The 23,411-nt window shown below is 39.4% G+C and overlaps 1 protein-coding gene across 6 annotated transcripts in view; it reads right to left on the reverse strand.

Moving 5' to 3' along the window:
- The window catches only part of LOC107093760 (zinc finger MIZ domain-containing protein 1-like), a 123,163-nt gene that overhangs the window by 18,975 nt on the left and 80,777 nt on the right, over positions 1 to 23,411 (reverse strand). For 4 of the 6 annotated variants that reach the window (XM_015389375.1, XM_015389052.1, XM_015389214.1 and 1 more), the window contains exons 4-6: positions 19,779 to 19,903; positions 15,817 to 15,930; positions 11,370 to 11,475 (exon numbers count right to left, since the gene is read on the reverse strand). In XM_015389375.1, coding sequence (XP_015244861.1) covers positions 11,370 to 11,475; positions 15,817 to 15,930; positions 19,779 to 19,847 — 289 coding nt within the window. In that variant the 5' untranslated portion in view covers positions 19,848 to 19,903. Of the gene's footprint in view, positions 1 to 3,618; positions 3,832 to 4,205; positions 4,361 to 11,369; positions 11,476 to 15,816; positions 15,931 to 19,778; positions 19,904 to 23,411 lie in introns of those variants that run through there. The other 2 variants (XM_015389294.1, XM_015389443.1) reach the window with 2 other exon arrangements.

Here is a 23,411-nt window from a genome sequence, read left to right on the forward strand (position 1 = left end):
AAAGCTCGGTGACTCATTGTGCTCAGCCTGCTGCATCTGTATCTGACATCTGTCACAACAATCACAGTCATCCCCCATGCTCGCATTAATAGAAAATAGGCAACATGTTACTCAAAAATAACTCAAATCCAGTGAATGAGCAGCTGGGAGGATGAAATCATGCATGCTACAATTGAAAGAAAGGGATAAGCAAATGTGGAAACTTAATTGTACATTAATGAGTAAACAAACACATTCAGCGTCTAGGCTTGTGAGGATGAGCTATGCAGCAAAGCGCCTCATGCTGGCTGTGAGGAATATCAGAGAAAAGTGGGCTGTGAATGAACTGCTCTTATCGGCCATGTGCAGTTTCCCAACCACTGGAGGGGAACTAGTAAATATCACATGCTTAATTATAACCAGACTGCTACTTGTCTCAGTTTTCACAATGATACTTTCATCTCACTCCGCCGTTGCTTGAATGAAAACATGAGTGAAATATTCAGAGATTTACTCTGATTTTTTATTTTTATTTTTTATATCAAATGAGAAAAATAAAAGTTTATGAGTGTGAGAGGATGTCGAAAACACCTTTAAAAAAATCTACAGGATAAATGAATCCTTCCTTCTACTCGACCAGAAGCTCCCAGAGAGCTCACCATTATCAATGTGAGCCATCAGCTTGCACTACTACACAATCCTTCCCCAACTGTCAGGCAGCTCATGTAGTGCAACTTAATGTGGCCACTTGCTGTTAGTGGGAAGAAGGAGGGGGCTGCCGGGCAAGACAATGATTCACAAAAACAACAAAAAAAAAAAAAGAAGAAGAAACAAGCTGCAAAAACAAACGTGGGCGCACTCACACACTCCAACGCCAAATGTCACCAATGAGTCACTAAACAGTCTGATGGGAAGTGCTTGGTGAGCTTTCAGAGGAGGTCACTACACTGTGTGGAGTTAGTGATATGAACAAAGCGTTGGAGGGAAAGGAAAGAGGAAGGTTAAAGAGTGCAGTGTGCGGCTGTTAACTTGAGTTTTCAAACGGTTTCAGTGGTTTTAACCCTGCGCAGGCTAACAGGAAGTTAGCTGGAAGCAGCAAATGTGCTATCTATTGCTTTTTGCTTCATTGGTCAGCTAAAGAGTGAGGTGTCGGACATCTGAGTAATTAACTTGTCGGGTTTAAGGTTAAACACTGATTGAGAGGCTCACAGAGACCCAATTTGGTTTTTATAGCCTGATTGCCCTTTTATACATTTTAATTGTTTTCCTTCATTAAACATATATTTGACGATAAGGGTTCCATCAAGACTCAAAACTCAGACATAGCTCATTTTAACTCACTTAATGAGTGGACAAGCTTTGGCTTCTGGCAAAGAGTCGCCTTTAAAAAAAGCCACAGTGGGAAAGTGGGTCAAACTTCTATAGAGGAAAAAAACTGTAGGTCTTACTCAGTATACAATCTGTCTGAACAAAGTTTTCTAATTGCTAGATGTTCTAATTGGACAAATATCATGGCATACTGTACATGGAGGCAGGAAGAGCTTGGTATAGCAAGCAAAAAACAATTAAACTTTGTTTGAGGAAAATAAAATAAACTCAATCAAGGTTTTGAGTGATTTAATTAAGGGAGATGTAGAAGAAAATTAATGAAAAAAAACTTGATAACATCAAAAACTCCACAATCTATTTGTTAAAGAGGGAATGATTTGACAACATGCTTAAATGTTTAAAGAATATTTTAAAATCTGACTTTTGTCAAAAGATTATTGGTCTCCCAGGAGTTTAAAGAAAGGAGCTTGAGGCTAATTTCAAGATCTAACCTTTAATTTTAATCTAAATGGAAAAGATGGTAGGAAGTTACCAATTTTGATTCATCAGAGAAAACACCACTTTGACCATGATAGAACAGCAAAAGAAAGCTATGAGTGGAAATCAGAATACTGTAGGCAGAATAGCCCTTTCACAGGTCAGTCTGAGACAGTAGATGGTAATAGATTTCCTGTTTTATTGAACTGGATGTTGGCATAGTATACAGCTTTGGATTCATTATAGAATTAAACGAGTCACTATAAATGGATGGGGTTTCACAGTGATGCAAAAAAAACTATATTGGTTGTTATTCTTTTGTTGACTGATGCAGAGTCAGATGTCCACCTTGCTCAGCAGCCTAAGCACTTGGGGAAGCAGTTGTTCAAAGGTGCTCTTCAATCTGGGATAGAAAAGAACCTGAGATAATCGTTTCAACTGTGCCTTGGGCAAGACATAGCCTCGCTCTGTCAGTTCACCCCAAGAGTGGCTGCAAAATAGCTTACCAGCATATGAATGTGTGAACGACTCAATTTGATAAAAAAAAAAAAAAAGAATTTTATTACTCCCGAAGGGAAATTAAATGTTGCAGTACCCCTTAGTTTATATTTTTCTTGATAGCTGTAGGAAGGGAGGCCCTTCTGTAGCGGTCTGACTTGCACCACATCTTGAGAGGCCTCTGATTGAAAACACTATTAAAAATCTTCTGAAGAGGATTCTCAGTGTTGTCCATGATCTTCTTAACTGGATGAAGATCTCTTCTCCGATAAATTATCTCCAGAGGTTCAAGATGAGTTTGTAGAACAGAATCGCCCTGATGCTGTTACCCCAGCAGATCATGGAGGAATGTAGTGGAGAGCTTTGAGGACCGCAGACTTGATAAGGGCCCACTTAGATTGAAGCTGTTTTGATATTCATATTTACTAGAGAAGTATTTTCTGATGGATAAATTCTTATATAAAATTAAACTAGGATTTAAAGCCTTCTGAACTTCTTAGTTAGCAATGCAAAATAAACGGATAAATTGCTAAGGCTGCTTGGTATCAGGAAAATCAGCCATAATCAGGTATTGAAGGTTAAAATGACAATAATCTTGCAATAAATACATCTTTTTAGTTTAGGTTTCCTGTGAATTATAATCCAAATTAGAGAGAAATCTATAATTGAAAGACAAAGTAGATGTCTCTCCAACAAAATTCTTTTATTACGATACTTTGATCATAGCGCTAGTTTTTACGATAATAAAACAAAGTTTGTTTATTTTTAGCATGTATATTTGATGTGACAGTCACAATGTTTTTTGATACATAATGCAGTCTGATCTCTGCTTAAAAAGGGAGTACATTTCAGCTTCAAACTAAGTGAAAAAAAATTCTCTCTCAGTAGTTTAAAGACTGATTTGTGAAACTGTCAGACCTTTCTTTCACCCTCGCCAGAAATTAACCAGCATAGTAAACTATGGGAGCCTCCTTGCACAAAAACAAAAACCCACGGAGAATAACCCAGGACAGAACAGCATGTAGGTCAACCTGTGGTCAGCTGATCTGGACTTATCCTGTCTGTGTGAGCAACCGGTGCCTTAAACCACAGTAACACCAACACACAATAAAAAAAAAAACGAGAAGGATTTCTGAGAATAAAAAGTGCTTCTGCTTTTTCACTGTTCAAGAGTAAACCAAACTAATTCTGAATCATTTACTGCTCATTTTAAACACAACAGCCGCAGCCCTAAATCAGCTGTCTCCATGCTGTCTTTTGATGCTGCCCTTTCTGTGAGAATGAAGGCATAGAAAACAGTCCCCACCACAAAAAGAGACACTCTCTTATACTTACCCAAAGCAGAGCAATGCTGCACATCTCATCTAATTCCCTTCATAGCGCTGACAAAAAGACTCAATTGTCACAGATGCTGGGGATCCCGCAGAGGCCAGCGGCAACTCTCGAAGCTTTCACTGCTTCCAAGCCTGCCAGCACCTTCTTACTCTCTCCTCCTGCACATACTCTTTACTCTGTTCACTCTCTTTCTTTCTTACTTCCTCTCTCCTCCTCCTCCTTCTATCTCTCTTTATTCCTCCTCCCTTGCTCTCTGATCCGTCTCTTTTCCTTGTCCGGCGTCTGCACAATGCCCATCAATTATTCAGAAGCAGTCTCCCAGTTTCTCCAACATATCCAATCAGAGGAAGGCTTAGCACTAATGGGCTCGTGCTGTACCTGCTACAGCTCAAACACAATCTCGAGACATTAAGGGGGAGGAAGAGTGGGAAGGACGGAGGGAGGGAAGATTAAAAAAAAGAAGACAGAGGGAGCAGTGGAGGCAGCTGTGGATGAGCAGGGAATGAGAGGAAGTGATAAGGAAAGCATGCCGACGCAGACATACAGGAGAAGAGATTGAGGAGGCAATGTATTCAGCTGTTTCTCACCGTGGTCGGAATAGATGTGTTCAGTATAGCTCCGTTTCCTTGTTGTTGTTTTTATAAAGAGTGTGCAAGGAGCCACATATGCATGATCCAACCCCTGCAACTGCTGTTTGTCTAAGAAGGGCAAGAAAACCAGAAAAGACACAAAAAAAACAACCAAACAACCTTGCAGACTCAGTTTGCAAAGTTGCTCAAAAGGGCGGAGCTTAAAATGTGATGCAGGCTGACTGAGAGCCAGGGCACAAGAAAGGAAGTAGTAGAAGAAGAAAAAAATCCATCCAGTCATAAGCAGACAAGGCGTAATTTATTTCTTTTATGAGAGAGGTGGGGGCTACCTAGAGGAAAATATAATCTGATCCTGTCCCCGTTTGCCTTCATCAATGGATCTAACAAGCTCATGAGAGGTGAGCAGAAAAAGAGAAGAAGCAGGTCAATGAATCGGAGTTCAACCCGACAGAATCTGTCACTTCGATGTAGAGAGGCAGGCTGAGAAAGAGAAAGGGAAGGGGGGGCAGAGTGGCCTCGTGACAGCTGAGGGAAGCTTTACTTTGTGTGCCCTTTTAAGCAGAACACTCTGTCATCAACGGTCTTCACAAATAACACATAACTTTAACCGGGTGTGGCAAAAGTCCCAGGGGTGGGGGTAAGTCCTGCAGTGTGGGTGTCGGATCAGTTAAGCAAAAGCAAAAAAAGGATTTGAATGATTTGCTCATCCGGTTTCTGTATGAGAACAAAGTCCTCTGTGTTTGGAAGTGCAGGAGCTGTCGAGATCTGACCAGAGAAACAAATTTACTCTGAAGTGTCCAAACCGATCCAATTAGGCGGAGAGTGAGGAGAGGACCTGATTATCTATAGAGCGTCCGCCTCCCACCATGTGGGCTTTACTTCAGTAAACTCAAGAGGAAAAGTTCTAAAGGTAGATTTGGTGTTGCAAAGGGGTTTCATCATCTGAGGCGCAACCACTAGAGAGTGTCAGAGGAGAGGAGTGCATGCTAAAAATAAGTTTCTCCTTAATAATTCAGTGCACTGCTCTTACTCAGCAATAATTAAATATGGAAAATGTGTAGGGTTGATTGGGTCAATGATAAGGGATCTATATATCTTAGTTTAAAGATAATCAGAACAAGTGCAATGTCTCAAAAAGTATTCCCATTCTTTTAACTTTACTTTGTGTTTTTATATTATAACCACAAATTCTAATATATTCTACTGTGGCTTAGTAATTATTATTATTATTATTATTATTATTTTTTTACAAAAATAAAAAAAAATGTGGTTTATATTTGTAATAAACTCCTTCTACTCTGATATCCCCAATTAGTTCAAAGGCTCCATTTGTGCATGATTTCATTTCAGGTTAAAGAAAATATTTTTGTAAATGCCTCAGAGGTTCCTTGAAAAAACATTAGTAAAGAAACAGCAGAACAAGAGCTATTTAAATTCTTATTTTCCTCTTTCTATGGCCTGCTATGATTTCAATTATGGGGCCATGAACATTTTGTATTTTATAGCAGGTGTTTGTAAGTTAAAAAAGTGTGTGAACCACTCCAAATAAATCTACCTATGTGTAATAATAAAGCAACCTTAAACCTTGAAGGAACACTGACTGCTCTGGTAGAACAATTTGAAGAAGCAGGATGTAAATATGAAAAAAATAAACTTCATCAGACAGAGCATTGTTAAGACATTTTAACAAAGAAAAAGTATTGGACAAATTAAAGCCTGCCAACACATGGCTGCCCAGCTAAACTAACAGACTAGATAAAGGGAGCATTAGTCGAAGAGGTAGCACTGGAGGAGCTGCATAGATCCCCAGGTCAGGGGTGAGTATCTTTCAACAGCACAACTTTTAGAGTATTGGACAAATGTGTTGACATGAGGAACTTTTGAAATTAATTTGGCACGTCTACATCTGCAAAGCTGAAAGAGCTGCGTCCAAAAGCTAGCCCCACAATCGTAGGCCCCCTTTTTTAAATTAAAAAACAAGCATTATTTACTCTCCATCAACTTCACAATTATTACCTAATTTGTGTTATTACTTAAAATCCCTAATAAAACAATGCGCATGTAAATTTATTTCTTTAAAACCAATCATGATCATAAAAACATATTTCTTTTCCCCTGTTGGTTTCATAAGAGCTTCATTAAGTATCTATAAGTTTAAAAATCGCATAAACTGTTCATCCATATGTTTGCATCACGTAATTGGTCTGAGGAATTGCTTTATTTACAGAACAGTGCTTGGATTCATACGGTCAGAGCTTCTGTCTTACAAAGATCTTGATAATAACTGCAATGAATTTTAAATACTTATTATCCGTTTCATCATTAGAAAAAAATTTTAAAATATTGTAATAACGTTAATATTGCTAATCCCTTGTTGTATTATGATGTAATAGATGATTAGATTGTCACCTAGAAGCAGAAAAAGTGTGAGAACCCTCTTCTCAAAGAATTTAATGGAAGTACTGTACCTGCGCTGATTTTCTTTTCTCATGTAGCCTTCATGAAGGATGGACATGAGATGGGCTGCAGCCACACCCCGGACGTTTTCTATAACTGCTGACAGAATGGCTGTTCTCCTGATGTGACTAAAGCAGATTTCACCGTGTCCACTGACCGATGTCTGACAGCTTCTGTCTGCAGAGCTAACTGTAGCGCTGCAGGTGTGTGGGAGGGATTTGTTCTTGGTGTCAGTTCCCACCAAACTTTCAATCTTCATCACATAAAGTTAAGTCGTGACTAATGCTGAGAAAAATAGTTCAGTACTGTGCACATTTCTCAGCCATGAATATTTAGGATAACAACCGGGTCAAAAATATGACTTTTTTTGTAAGATAACACAGAAGCACAGAAAGCAGCTATACCAGCTAACTGAACTATCAATGACAAAGAGCAGTATTCATCTACGGATGAGCCACCTGCAATCTAGAGCATGTCTATTCAAGCTCAAGATACATACAACTCATAAAACAAACAAAAAAAAGCTACAGATTTGCTATTTAATCCAGGTTTATCTTCATAAAGACAACTGTTACGAGCTTGATGACAGGCTGGCATATTCACAGAGGAAGGAAACAGTCAAACCATGGAGAGATTACGTCGATAATCTGATTTGCTGTCTGCTGAACTTCACAGTATCCCAACAGCTCAGTCTGTTGGGTTAGGTTGCATTTATAGGGCAGCTGCACACCTAGTTCGTGCCTAACCTCTAATGAGCTGCAAGTCTGTTTGGTAGCAGATCACAGACTATCAGGAATGAAATGTTAAGAGGAATGTATGAAAGGACGGTTAGATCTTCAAAGGGGCATCTTTGCAGAGCACAGTGTGACGACGTAAAACCAAACCTCAGCAACCACTGATTAGAGAGACTGAGAGCTCCCAGCCACAGGTACAAGAATATAAACAGCATTAAAGCTGAGTATCTTTACTCCAAGAATTAACAGCGCCAATATTACATTGCCTAAAAGCAGATAAGTCTCTTCACTGGCTGATTTCAGATTAGAGCAGCACAGTAATCCTCCAGGCTTCACTGCAGGGTCACAATCTCCAGACAGCTCACCAGCAGCGGCCTGCTGTTGCTCTCTATGTGGTAAGACAGGTCTCACAGAGGTGATGCCTTTTCTGTCTTTCACAGAACCAGGCATGTGTAGTCTCCTGAATTTAACTAACTAGGAAAAACTGACATGCAAAGAAGTGTAATCTGTCATTTGTACTAGAAAGTTGATTTTTCAGGTAATTTTTTTTCTATCAAGGTAAAGCAGATGAAGCAGCATTTTTCTACTAAAGAGAAAAGCAGTAATCGGTTTCATTTATCAGCTTCCTGAAGCGATGGCCTGTCTTACATGCGTTTCATTCACTGCATATTTGTAACTGTGATAACATGTTAAGTGTATAAGGGAGTTGTGTATATGCTTAAAGTTTAGCCAAAAGTTAGCAAAAATAGTCCAAAGCTCAGAGCTGTAGCAAGGTCTGCAGGGTTTTAAAGGCTTTTCTAATATCTAATGTAAATTTCTGTAATCTTAAAAATAAGGCTCCAGTTAAAATTTGTATTATCTTGTTACAATTTTATTTGGTTCTGTAACTAAATTTCTCATTGGATTTATAAAGAAATTATTAAATTGTTTTGTGTGGAAAAAGTAGCTTAAAACATTTATTTTTCAATGTTTTGGAAATAGATCTTAGTTTGACTAATCCTTTTCCCGAAGAGCCGGAAGACAGCATCCTAGACACCCTGGCCCTACCCAGGGCTCTCAGGTGTCAGATCTGCAGGCCTGTGTCGCCATGTGGACTGGAAGAAGATTACGCTGAGGCAGCAGCACCAGGCGCACATCCCATGAATGCACAAACATGCAAAAGGATTAAGACCTTTTGTTAGAGAAAAAATTTGAAGAAATTTAATGTGACACATCAAAACAAAACAGTGCATAATTGCAAAGTGAAAATAAGTAAATGCTTGATTTTTAAAACATGGTGTGACTTGCACCCAAATGGAGCCGCATAACAGTTGTAATAGTCTGGTAATATGTTTCTATTTATTTATTTTTCTGCTAAGAAAAACAGTTTTATTAATCAAACAGCTGTTCAGTAATTAGGCTGGATAGAGAGAATCCCCAAAAACCAACTGTAAAGTTTCTCATTGTAGCTGAGCTCTATTGCAGGACTAGCTTTGTAATGAAGCTTAATCCCAGTATCAAGTTGTTTGCAGCCTGTACCAGGTTTTTGTGCAGGATTTCTAGTTAATCCAGTTTCCCTGTCTCTGTTAAAGAATAGCATCCCCTCAGCATGACGCTGCCACCCCCATGTTTTATGGTGGGGATAGTGTAATTAGATTGCTGTTCATTTTTTGTGTTTTTCTTATGTCTGAAGTGTATCACATGTGAAGCATATTTAAAAATGAGGTGAATTCTGAAGAGATTTTTTTGAACTCTATTAGAGAAAATAGGGTTAAATAAAAATACACCCCACCCATTTCAGATTTTTTGTTACAAACATAAAGCATTTAGTCTTTTCTTTTTACCTCATCCTGTGAGACTCTTTTAAACCTTATGATCAAAGTAATGCAGGTAAACCAAAGATGTTTTCATTACTTTCCCCTTTATTGTTATTATCTTACATTTTGGACATTTGTTTCTGTTTAACTATGTATTTTTTGGGTTCTCAAGTTCGCTTTGTTTTGTTCTATGCTATCTAGATTTAGATCATTTTTGTTCTTAGTTTTGCTATTCCTGGTTATCTCTTTTCTTCAACATTTTTGTTATTATGTATTCCTTGGTAGAGTTTTAGCTATAGTTATTCTTTCTCTTATCTTTAGGTTAGGTTTTCCATGGATTCAGCTATCTCCAGTCTCTTCTCTTATCCTCTAGTTTTACCCTTGTCCATTCCTTATTTTGTGGACATTCATTTTATTCCCCTTTAACCTTATTTAGGTTCTTTTCTAGTTACTTTTAGATCAAGCCTTGGTTATTCTTTGCTGCCCCCTAGTGTCCTTTCCTTTCCCCTTAGCTCCTTCTAGTTACTCTGTCTACAGCTGCTCCCTATCAGCTAATTAGTCCTCTTATTGTTTCTGTCGCCCATATATACACCTCCTGTTCAGTTACTCATTGCTGGATCCTCGTAATTCTTTAGGTCTATTAATAGTGTCTCCTAGTTTCTTGGTGCTTGCATTTTCTTGTCGATTGGTCCTGGACTATGGATTTTGTATTTTTACCTCTTCATTAACTCTGCATTTGGGTCCACTACAACATCCCCCACACCCGACATTTATTCCATGTCCTCATACAGCCTTATCTGTTTTCAAAGAGAAAAGTCCTAGTATGGGAGATCCTTAGTCACAGCCTGCCTGTCTGCCTCATGTAATAAATGCCTGTATCATATCTTCTGCCCTGACCCTGCATAATTACACTAAATCTCCCATTTGTCCAGCATGCACAAACAGCTTTTCCTGAAACTCCTCCTAATAGATCCCAGAATCATCAGCAGGCCTGACGATGATTCCGACTGTCAGACGGGCCCAGCCAGCCAGTCCGGGCCGTGCCTGGACAGCAATCACATTATCCCGACACAAGAACACAGACAGACAGAGAAATTCAGTAATCAATATTGTGCACTGACGTCTGTCAGAGCACTTAGAGTTCCTCCCAACAAGATGCTGTCTGCCATCACTGAAAGAAGATCTTCAGCTTTAGTAAATGTACTTATCATGAACAATGTGAGTGAAAAATGCTGAAGCCAATACGTTTCTGCCTTTTGAACGGTGGTTGGTTCGACAATGGAGCTTGCATAAAGAATAATAGGATAAGATTACAGAGCGGTACACAGTTCCTGATTTGTGCATGTAGGATAATTGGCTTGTCAAACACCACAAAGAAATCAGACAGTTTAATCAAAATATTTAAACCTTCTGCTTATCTAAGCAGGCAAGCAAGGTTTCTATCTGTTCTAATACGGCAGCTGACAACCTGAGTCAGGCCCCTTTCAGGTGGAGTGAGGGTCCAGCTTGTACCACCAACACCTCTCCAGCTATTCATCGCTTTATTTCCCCGTTCGCTACTCCACTCTGCCTCTGCATGCTTCACTTTGACAAATGCACAAGAAAAAGGCTGCTGCTGAAGGAGCACAGGAGGGGAGGTATGGATTGGAGGAAATTGGATTTGATAGATAAATGTCTGAGGATAGCATTACTGCTTTCTCTTCCCTGCTACACATGTGTGCATGCAGGCAGCTCACACACACTCACACACACATACATACATATAGGTAGGGCTGCACAGGCTGCAAGTGTTGAGACGACTGTTTTTCTGAGGGTACCACTCAGACAGCTCATCTCAATAGCACATTAATGTTTAATGCGAGCTATAAATATCTTGACATTATCATACTCTCAGGGCTTTTTGCGTGTTGTCTGTGGTTGCTGTTGAGGGGAAAGAAATCAAACACTTTCAAATCTGAAATTTATGGAGACTTAAACAGATGCATTTATTTGCTCTTAAGCGTTTAACGTATATAAGTCCAAACTAAACCTCTTGGTTTGCATAATCTACAAAGTAAGCATAGGGTTAAAGCTATATTTTTTTTGAGAGATTTTGTTCCTATTGTGGAATTCAGCAGCGTTACATATATTAGCATGCATCCGCTTTCATTTTTGTTCAGCTGGAGGGGTCTTACCTGCAGACTTAGGAGTGAATTTGTCCCGGTTGGCAGCACACACAGCGAGCAACCTGTAGCCTAGGTCCAAGTCGAAACCCTGCTGAGCGGCAACACGACTCACCACCTGCGGGAAGAGTCATAAATCAGGAAGTGTCTCTTTGAGTTTGAACCTTAACCTGAATGATGTGTTCATGTCTAATTTATTTACTAAGCTGGCTTTCCATTTTTAAGCTTTGAAAACCTTACAGGAAATGTAGGAATCCTAAATCACTTTACAAAAATATCAACTTTTTCAAATCTTAAATGATTAGTAGATTTTAAAATCTAATTTTGATCAACAAATTAGCCTTTTACAGCCCTAACAAAGACGTTTTGTCTAATATAGTTGGAATGAATCATCCTCAATAACTAGATGCTTCCAGTGAGTTGTACCACATTGATTTGGACATTTTTAGGAGTCATTTGAAAATCAACACAGTCTATTTAACCAAAGCAATGCAACCTCTGCTTAAAAACAGGCAAAGCTAGTTGCTGTCAATCGCTTCATTTCCCTCATGAGTGGGTCAGCCCCATGGTTTATATGAGGCAGTCGGCCAGCTACAAAGGCTAGCATAGATTTGACATGGATTTAACAGTTGTTCACCTCATAAGCCTTTTTTTCAGTCTAATCTCCCTCTGAGGACGTCACATGCAGGGCTATATTTCTGTCAATATGAAAACTGTGTTGGGGTAAGCGCTGCAGGGTTAGTGGGTCACGCAGAGTCGTGTTCATCTCTCCATCCTGGAGTCAAAAAATATATCAAATGACATATTTGTGGTTTATTCCGGCTCATTTCTGAAACTGGACATCCTATCTATTTTGCCTCTGGTCATCTTTTGATTGACAATAACCTGTAATGGGTCCAATGATGATGGTGTAGTAAACTAGCAGTGCACATCCTTTCATAAGCTTGCCTCTAGAAGGAACATTTCCTATTGCATCATTTATTAATATCATCCAGAAGCCTGTGTTTTCTTTTCAGCAGCTCATCACAAAAACTTTCTAAAGGATTTAGGTCTGGGGGTTTAGTTTGTCATAGTAGAAGAGGGTTGATTTTGTGTCTAATAAACCTAATCTTGAGCTGACCACATGTTTTCTGACTTAACCTTGCTGATTGAAATAATATATTTTTTTTCCCTTCTTTTTTTGGCTAAAAGCCTTTTTTTTTTTTTTTTATCAAAAACCTCCTAACTCAAATAACTCCTGATACCTTACACTCTGACAGGGTCCTCAGGCCCCTTGAAAGAAACACTGGCCCACAGCATCACAGATTCTCCACCATACTTACCATTCATTGTCTAAATATTGATCCATATCTATTTTTGAAAGAAGGAATCAGAGTCAAAATGAGGAATAATCCATGAAGACCTTGTATCACATTACACTTATTTAAATATCTAAAAATCAAACAATCAAACAGCAACTCTATAAAGAAAGACAAAAAGATTAAATGCAGAGAACTTCCTGCTGCTAGACGAGATTTCTTTACTATGAGATGTCTTTGCAAATGTACCCCATTTGAATGAAATGCTAATTTTGAAGTGTGGATGACAGTAAATTTTTTCATATCATACCTCCTGTCATGAAAAAAACAACAGGTTATGCTGTGCAACATGACAAAAAAAAAAAGATGTTTTATATGTTTGTCTTAACACAGAAATAAATTATGCAGCACATCTGCACCCAGTGACTTTACATACGTACTAGACAGAATGCACAAAGGCAGACAAAAAGCTACAGTCACAGATCAGAAAAAAGCTGAGAGCAATGACAGCAGCTGTGTTACTTTTATTACCTCTGGTGCCACCGTGGATGAGCTGCACATGAAAAAGATCACAAACAGAACAAGCACCCTCACATGTGGCACCCATTTGATTTGCAGGGTCGCGCATAAGAATGCTCCGACTTGTTGTAAGCAGTAATTCTTCTGATAAGCAGCAGTTTGTTCTAAGAGTCTAATGAAACAATTTAGCTGATGGAGGAACCCCATGCTGAGAGGGATCCCGGCAGCGGGCCCCATTGTGCAGCTCTTTATCACCCTATAAGAGGCTTTTATTTTGATTTAGACGTTAATGAGCATTTATCTGTTAGCTCTAGAGAACACATCCGCAGGAAACAACACCTTGAGAGTTCAATCTTTATAAAGTAAAATAAGTGTGTGCAATAAATGTGTGCACCTTTCTGAGAAATTTTTTATAGTTTTAAAGTTCAAAGTTCATTGAACAGGATGTCAGAAGAAATGAGACTGGAGTTCTGTGCAAATTCGTTGCTGCATGCTAGACTTTTCCATCAAAAAAGGAGTTAAGGTATTTAGAAAGTTTTGCAGCTCTGCAAAATAATACATAACACATACAGTCACAGTATTTAATTGTATGCCAGTTTTCACTGGTGTTCCCCATGGATGTGTATTTGGCACCTTTATCTTTCTGTGTCATAGCTCTTTGATTTAATTTCATATTATTCTTACGAAAATAAACTCTATAAATCCACAAAATGCAATGCTACATGCTTAAATCATAAAACGTATAGTGAGAGGTAAGTTCAGTATGCTCTCATCTTCTGCTGATCATTCAACAATAATTTATTCTTCCAATAGCTAAAGTCTGGTTTACGCTTGACGTGTCCACGAGATCCGCACAGTGAAGTTACATCATCAGAACACCCATGGAAAAATTTGTTATTACGTGGACATGTCCATGGGGATAAAAGATGATGGAGTAGGAGTGACAGCTCCTAATACTAGGGGTTTGCAAATATAAACATCTACAAATATTTTATGGATTGCCTCATTAATATAACTATGATCAACAGATTGTGAAAAAAAAAAGTCCTCTTCGAAAGAAAATACTGTCACTCTTGGGGGACACAAATGAGGTTTAAAAATGTTTGAAACAGTTTTTTTTTGTACTTTTACATGTTGTGTCTCAAGCTTCTGCTCTGTGCTGTAAACCAGGGTGGATTTTCACCAGGGTATTTCAGCGTAGCGGGCTGCTTTGGCTCTGGCCCCCAGAACTCTTTGCAGAGCAGTTCAGCACCAATGCCTCATATGCTGAAAGTTGTCTATATTACACTAAAATTATGCTTATAATCTGACCTTTAATGAGCATAAGAATTGTTTACTTTTTTATTGGCACATATATGTGAGAAAAAAACTGATCACCAATTAAACCTCAGCGCTTGCAGGCAGGTGACCACATGTGCTACCACCCCGCCAACAGACAGAGAGCCACCACTGCTATGCTGATAAAGACACCAAGTGAGAACACCCCTCTTAGAATATAAGGGGAAAGCATCATTGAGCATAAAAACAAACAGTATGCTCATCAAGTATAATTAAACAAAATTAAACCTCTAGATGTCATAGTCCCTTTAACTTTGTTACTTTAAATGTTGGAACATTTTGCATGTTTTATCTATATGGATGCATGTGTTTTGATTAAATTTTTGAGTAGGCTAGTTTTTTTTTATTACTGGTTTACTACTACTAACCTTCTGCACTTCAAGCCAGATTTATTACGAGACCTTTTTTGCTAAATAAATTCTGCTCTCCAAAAAACTCATTAGCTTTCTGTAAAACAATGCCTTCATTTAAAAGTTATTCTTCCTTCAAGCAAGTCTGCCCATAATGCAGCCCTTTCATATCTCTATGGTCTTCTGCCCACTGGCATTTCTTCATAGATTGTCCTTTACTTCTCCTAACAGTTACTTACCAAAGCAGCATTAGCTGAATAGCTTCCAGTCAAGTGACCACTCTTAGCCACTGTTTAACAATTGCTTTCCAAATAAAAAAATAAAAATAAAAAAAAATAAAAATTTCTGAGGTTGTATTTGAGTTTTTTTCTGTCCTGTTCGCTATTTGTCTTTTGTAATAGTATTTTTATTAAGAAAGACAGATTTCCATCACATTCATTAATTACAGCTTTACCGATTTAAGGTCATGCATTAGGATATTAGCAGAAAGTTCATGCTATTGTTTTTCCATACTGCCTTTGTGGTATTTTTTATTTTTTTTTTACAGACTATAACTAATTTTAGCGATGAACGATTGTTTACTATTTGTTTAATACATTTTCTGCTTTCAATAGCCTGTTCTTGCATGCCCTAATTTTGTACGATAACAGTCTTAAAGCATTTTAACATGTGCTTTTATTTATTAAAGCTACTGTTCCAAAAACCTCAATACTGATGTTTGCATCCCATATAGGCTTATATCTTGTCCAGTTAGTTTTTTAAATGAAGCATTTTTAAAACAATTTGCAGAAAATAACTATACAGAGCCAAAACAAAAGATGTGGACCTACTGTCAGAACTTTTTTTTCACCCAATCATGCACATCTAATTATTGTTTTGCTTCATCTTCTAAAAAGTAACTGCAAAAAAACAAAACAAAAAAATCAACCAAAACCATAATTGTAGTTTTCATACCGTCAGACATCCCATGAGACTTTGCTCGAAAGGTCGCTGGAAGGCCCGTGGATCTCCACACCAGTCAAGCAGCTCTGTGGCAGCCGAGTGGAAGTTGGCCGGGTTCTGTAAGTGCTGCGCAAACACATATTGCCCATTAAAAGCAGACAGAACAAGTGTTATTTCTTTTCTCACGTTTAGTACAAAATGACACAAAAAAAAACCTAATGGTTCCACTGCCTCCAACCTGTCTTGATTTAATGTCTTGTGTTTCTGCACAGCCCTGTAAGGACCTTGACTCTCTCCAATCTACGCCCACTTGGAGCTCTGTTGCATTGTGGGAAGAAGATCACACCCATATCAACAATGATGCCAGTGTTTCTTGTTAATCTTTCTTGGCAACACCCATCCCTCGCCTCCATGACCGACACAGCAACTGAACCATTCCCTCCAATCTTCTCTCTCCCTCTCTCTTTGCCTTATTCATTGCCGGTTTTTAGAGTGGAACACACCAGAGGTCCACTGGCTGACTTGGCTGTGCACAAAGAAAACAACCTTGGTCCTGGCAGCTATGTGTGCAGGCTCAATGTGAGATGTTGGTGTGTTGTCTAATCTCTTTCACTCTCTGTCTGCCTCTCTCGCATGTTCACTGAGGCCTGAAACAGTTGAGCCTTTTCTTTCCAGTGTTTGAGGGCTTCTAAAGCTGGCAGGACACAATAAGCGGTTTTTAAAACTGAGCTTCCTTTCTTCACTCCTCAGAAGGTTAATAGCTCTGAAACAGCGCAGAGCTGCGGCTTGCTCAGTTGGCGAGACAGCAGCCCACTTAAAAGCTTTTATTATTCCTATCTGGAGCTAGAGCATCTAGTGTTGTGTTTTTACTGCAGAGAAGGTACATTTTTTTTTAGAAGGCAGCAGAGGTAAGTGTTTTCTGAAAGGGCAGCTAAAAATGAGCTTCATTACTAACCTGATGTGGGGCCAAGCAGATGCCTATAGTAATAGTCTCTTTGGTGACATCATGGACTCCGAGAGAGAGACCTTGATTAGAAGAGAAACTACGAAACAGTCTGATTTGGTCTTCTCTTCTAGGGGAGTGTTGGCCTGGTGGCTAGAGCAGTGGGCCTGTGCTCTGAGAAGGCTGCAAGTGCCTGGTTTGATCCCCACAGCCAGCACTCTGGGTCCCTGAGCAAGACCCTTAAAGGAATAGTACACCCAAAACATGATTAGCCTTCATTTTCTACTCACCCCCATGCTGAACAACACTCTGGACTGGAGTACTTTTTTGATATCTCAAATGCATCTGGAGATCTGGGAGGCTTCTTGCTGTCTGCTGACATTCAAATAATGGAGCTCCATGGTGCCCGAGGCAGAAAGGTCCATAAAAGTCCACAAAAAACGTTTCAATATTCCTCCATACTGCTAAGTGTCCTGAGTGGGTAGCATCCAGAATTTACTCGAAACGAAGTCATTTAGAATGTTTTTAGAGCATAAACAGTAGTGTATAGGATTTCCTGAAAGCGCGCGCCTGCGAGTTCACGACGCTACGGAAACCGCGGCAGACCAAACCAGATGAAAGTGCGCATTCAGCTCGGCAAAGAACTCATGCTCTTCCTCAACACTGAAGTCCTCAGACATTTTTCTTTCGTTGTTTCTTTCTTTGCACAGGGAAACAGCACATTTCTTCTTCTACGCTTGCATTATCGGCAGAGCAGACGCTGAATGCGCACTTTCATCTGGTTTGGTCTGCCGGCTTCCGTAGCATCGTGAACGCGCAAACGCGCGCTTTTAGGAAATCCTATACACTACTGTTTATGTTTTAAAAACATTCTAAATGACTTTGTTTCGAGTAAATTATGGACGCTACCCACTCAGGACACTTGGAATACATTGGACGAGCAGTATGGAGGAATATTGACACGTTTTTTGTGGACTTTTATGGACCTTTCTGTCTCGGGCACCATAGACCTCCATTATTTGAATGTCAGCAGACAGCAAGAAGCCTCCCAGATCTCCAGATGCATTTGAGATATCAAAAAAGTACTCCAGAGTGTTGTTCAGCATGGGGGTGAGTAGAAAATGAAGGCTAATCATGTTTTGGGTGTACTATTCCTTTAAGTCCACACTGCTCCCCAGGCGCCAATGGCAGCCCAAAGGGATGGGTTATATGGAGGGGAAAAATTCTCCAATGTGAGATCAATAAAGTTCAATTCAATGGTATTTGACTGAGAGCAAGACAAGAAGGGGGAGTGAGAGAAAATGAGGTGATCTTGTTGGATGAAATTATAGGAAGAAAGCCTCTTTTAGATGAGTGATATGATCTGGCATTAGTGCTGCTTGATAGAAGGCATATCAGCCCCCAGCATGATGAAAATCAGACCTCGCACAGCAGGGTCTGTCTGTCTCCATCTGAGCTCAGCTCCCGCTGCAGCGGTCACCGACGACTTTGCCTGAAAACCTCTGCTCTGGTGTGAGGAAAGGAAGGATGATCAGAGGAAATAGCTCTGCTGATCTGGTGACGGGGCACTAGAGTTTTACAGTCATAGTTATTGTTGTGCGAAAGGTTGGATGTGGATAAAAACGAGTATTGAGACAGCAAACAAACAGCCAAACCCTGTCTTAAGGCCAGCGCTACAACTGGCTCTTCACTTCCTATCTGTGTAGGTAGAAAACAGCACACCGCTTAGCTATCTGCCAGCACCATTCTGGCAGCTAAGAGCTCAGAGACTAACCATTTCAGTTTGGCTTTACAGTTATTTTACAGCAGGAGCTGGTGTTAAATAACTTAACAAGTGGCACCAAGAATGATAGGAGACCCACTGTGGTAAAATCTATCTGAAAATAACTAAGAGTTAAAAAAAAGAGGTCTACAAGCCATTTGAAAATGTCCTCCAAGTCAAAAACAGGATTTGTTGCAGCAGAACCACTACAAGAGGCTGCAAAAGACTTAAGAGTGGGGCAGAATTTCTCCTTCTAACAGGATAACAACCCTAAAAATGTATTCAGTCATAGTCATAGTGAAAGGGTTTAGATAAAGAATATTAAGTTGTTAGAAACCCCAGTCGGACTTTATTCTAATTGATTTATGCACGATCCTTGAGCACTTTAACAAACACTTTTTTTAAAAGAAAAATGTATAGAGTAACTTTGTTTGTTAGCCTTTTACTGGGGGTGACAAATAAACTTCAATGTGCAGCTTTTTCAATGAAAAAAGTGTATAATTTATTCAAAATTGTGTTAACAGATTCTTGCCGGTCAATTTGACTGAGACTGAGTTATTGCTCCCCTCTCGGTTTTATACTTCCGCTCTAATGTGACAAAATGTGAAGAGTTTAAGCAGTGTAAACACTTTTGGACCAGCAGAGGCTATAAAAATCTGTACTGCAGCATTAAAAGGAATCTGTAAAAACACAGGAGAAAGTTGTCACCTCATAAGCTTTATCGTTTGCCAATTTATTCTAAGACATGGCGTCATTTGGATGCTGGTAGATATAAAGACTCACACCCACGTATCATAAACAAATATGCCAACAGCCAGCCAGCAAGTCAAGCAGTCTATGAGCTCTACAGACCATTAATCACACGCAGAGGCGGTAGCCCTGGGATATGTTAGTCTGTCTGTGAGGAGTCCTATGAAAGCTGACAGTCAGGGAAGCATTTAGCAAAACTGCAGCAAGGGTTGGAATACGTCAGGAGTTAGCAGCATGATGTCAGAGAACACAGCACGAGGAGAGAGAGAAACGTTGAGTCTGTTATGCAGCTTTGAAGTCTGCTCTTATGTTCATAGGCAGATTTGCCTCCCTCTGTGACCCTTTGCAACATGATCTGTGCGACTGAAGCTAGGGCCCCAGACACACTGATGCCTAAATAAGGTGCTGAGAGGAGAAAGTAAGGCTGGATTTTTTTTTTCTTCTTTTCTCAGACCACTGGGAATCCATGTCTGAAGAGAAGTAAAGGAAACTAAAGAAAGGGTTTTATTTAATACCCACCTGTTTGATGCACTGCAGCCTGTCATTGGTCTGCTGGATATGCCGGTCCATTGATGGTAATGTGTTCATCTTGATGTCTCTACCAGGACTCCATTAAAAGCTGGTTTGTTTGTTTTTTTCTTATTCTGCAAAAAAGAATAGATAATGTACATATGTTAGAACTAACAGGACCTTTGACTAAGAGGGCTTAAGCCTGCAGGTGAAAACAGTAATTCAGGTGCTTGAACTGGAAAAAAAGAGTTCCCATTTACAACTTGAACGATGAACAAATGCCGCCTTTTAGACCAATCAGACAAGGTATAATACATTTTCAATCATCTCTTTTCTTTCCCCATATATATTGGACACCATTTAAATAAAATTGCATAGGTTTCCATATTTTGTTTTTTTTTTTTTTTCTGAAAGCATAGGAACCACAGGTTACCCTGATATTCCATTTAGATCCTTCAGTGATAAACAACAATCCCATATTCTGCGACCTCGACCGTCTCACAGCGGTGGATTGAGTTGGGATTAATAGCTATCGTGCTGGTTCATCAACGGCCACTAGCCATCCCTTTCTGTTTATCTCCATCGGTGTTGGTCCTTCCCACATTCCTTCACACAAAAGACCAACTGAGGAACCACAGGTGGGGGGGCGGGGCTCCAGAAAGCTGCTAGGCACTGATAAAGGGTCCCCCAAGATTCCCCACCGAGTGAAACCAACACAACAGAGGCATGGCGCTCAGTCAGGGAGTTTTCATTTCAGTCTGGAGTGCTTATCTTTGATTGACTGCTGCATAAATGCACAGCGTTTAACTCTCTCACACACATTTAAGAGCTTGTGAACTCAAAAGCTTGAATTCTTTACTTTAATAACAGCAGAAAGGTGGAAAACTTCAAAGAAACACTTTGAGAATGAGACTGTCTTACTAATCCTCTCAGATTTGAGTAATACCTGAGTGGAATTACCTAGAGTGCACTTAAGCACGCTGCTTGCATGAATAAAGAGGAGTTCTTGAGTAAAAATGTTGTCAGAAGACATATACTTATCAGCTTACACGGAATGGTGTTTATGAAAACAGCTAAAATTGCCTTCTCCTGGGTCTGACAGCACATAACACAACCATAACATTGGATGGCCTATTTTGATTGAGCTGCCATACCAGCCAGTGTCCAGCAGATGTCTCCCTCTCCTGCTATTAACCAGCTTTTAACACACTCCACCTGCAGCAAGATGTCCAGAAAGGGCTCCCCTAAAGCCTTTGACAAGTGCTACAAATCCTTTCTAGAACCCAGGCGGTTCTGCAAAGCACGCCCCAGCCCAGCGCTGGCCATCTGACCATGTAGCAATTGATTAACTGGTTCTCCTACAGCTCCACACCCTCCTGTCCCAAAACTAAAAAAACTCAGATGGCATGTTCCTGTTAAGAACAAGTTCTTCTGTTTTTTGTTTTGTTTTTTTTTTCTTGCACATTTATCTCACCTCTGATGTAAACATGTAGCACCTTTGTTAGTCAATGAAAACACAATCTTTGGTTTTGAAAGGAAGAGTATTGAGGTTATAATGGCCGGCCAGGCGTTGTAAATGAGGTGAGAAGTAAATCAACCAGAAGTGTCCTTAGTGATAAGACGCTGCAGCTCCACACCCCTGTTCAAAAATGCCTTGCGCAACCAATTGCTCCTGATTGCAAACAACTTTTGTTAAATTTAATTTTCAGCAGGTTCACTACAGCCTATGAGCAGCATTTGCTAAGATGTAATAATTGATTTTTTCTCACACTGTTGTTTGAAAATCACAACAAAGCTATTCCTTACATATCGAATGATAGGGAAGAAAAAAAACATTGATAAGCTTTCTGTCTTTTATTTTTGGCTTTTTCTGTGACACTAAAATGTTCCAGAGTGGATTAAAAAAAATACAGTTTTGATATTAATATGTTTATCAAAGATCAAATGTGTCCAGGCTTACATGACTATATGTGGAGAAGTAAATTCCCCAAAAAGCTGCATGAGTGTTAAAATCAAACTGTAGGGTTTTTGTTTGACAATGTTTACAAGATTGTTTTTAATAAAGCCTAACTGGAGAGTTTTCATGATACAATGGACTTTAAGGTAATTTAAAAGCATCTCAGTAAAATCCGTTTAAAGCATTGCATTTAACCGAGCTGAGAGAGTTCTGCAGATTTAAGATGTTTTGGGTTTTACTGATTTTCTGGATGAGTTGCTGATGCACTCTTGGAGTAATTTTAGTAGGCCAAGCATCACTGGGAATGCTCCTCACTGTTCCCTGTTTTCTCTGTCCACATACTTTAAATACTGAATCTCTTTGTAAATCTTATAAACCCTTTAAAAACTAATAGAAATCATTGACTCTGTTTCCTATATGGTTTTAATTCCTTCAGATTAGGACAGGATGTGTTCCTATTTGAAATTTGTCAGCTCAGCCTAACCAATGTACTAGAAAGGTTCAATAAAACTATTGAACTATTATTGTGTGTATGTGTGCATGTAGGATAAAGTTGGTCTGTTGGTTTATGTCCTCTTAAGGTAATAATTGTTTTTATCTTTGGAATTTAAACATTTTCACATCAAAAAACGGAAGAAATCTGTTAGGGGTCAAATGTTAAAATCAATATTACAAAATGAAACATTTATTACAGCAAGGTACATAGATGCAAAGCAAAAGATGACACATTTAGTCATGAAGCGCACTTTACAACCTTCCCTTCAAACAACAGAGGGAGGAAGCAGCTGTGAATCAGAGGGGAGTAACAAGCCACATGTAACACCAACATCCGAGGAGGCGTCTGTCTCCTCCTCTTGCTGTCTTTCTTTTCCTCCCTCCCTACATCTCTTTTTCTAAGCAAAACAAGCTGGGGAAGCAGTGTGGGGACTTGGCAGGCTGAAACAAAAGCACAGTGATATCGAAGGCGCTGGAGTATGGAAGCAAGGGGGGAGCGAGCAGGAACGGGCTCCACGAGGAAAGGAGACGAAGGAAAACACAAAGAGAGTTGGAATTAGCTCCTCGTTGCACATGCACACACACACACTTAATACATGATCACACACAGCGTGAGCGAGTTCTCATTTCAGACAAATGACTGGCACATTTGTCAGGCGCAATGTGCTGCATGAAAGTGATCAGTCACTGAGGGTTATATGGACATGTTGATGCTTGAGGTCCTGACAGACATCAGTGAGGGCAGAGTCAGGTGGTTACTGTAGCATACATGTTGTCAAAGCAATAAAAATGAGAACGACGGAAAGGTTACTTCATGAAATTCTGTTAAAGTGCAACAGAGATGTGTAACACAGACTACTCTCCCTCCATCAGACGCTCAGTCAGTAATTTGTTTTAAAATAACCTTGAAAAGATGAATAATATTATAAAATATTACATTTACAGGTAAACCCAAAAACTTGTACTGATATTAATCTTTTAAACCAGAAATGCTTTTATTCTTAGTTTTATTAAATCAAATCTCCTTCCTGCATTCTATTCTATTCCCAGATAGTGATGCAGAGAAGGACACATCTGTTGAACTGTGATTTTTTATTTTTTTGCTTACTAAATTGCATTTTTTAACTTATGCAGACATTAAAAGAACGGATATTGCTGTTTTTCTTGTTTTTAAAGATAAACCTGGATCA

The sequence above is a fragment of the Cyprinodon variegatus genome, unplaced genomic scaffold (assembly GCF_000732505.1).
Source record: "Cyprinodon variegatus isolate N-32 unplaced genomic scaffold, C_variegatus-1.0 Scaffold1, whole genome shotgun sequence".
Taxonomy (NCBI): Eukaryota; Metazoa; Chordata; class Actinopteri; order Cyprinodontiformes; family Cyprinodontidae; genus Cyprinodon; species Cyprinodon variegatus.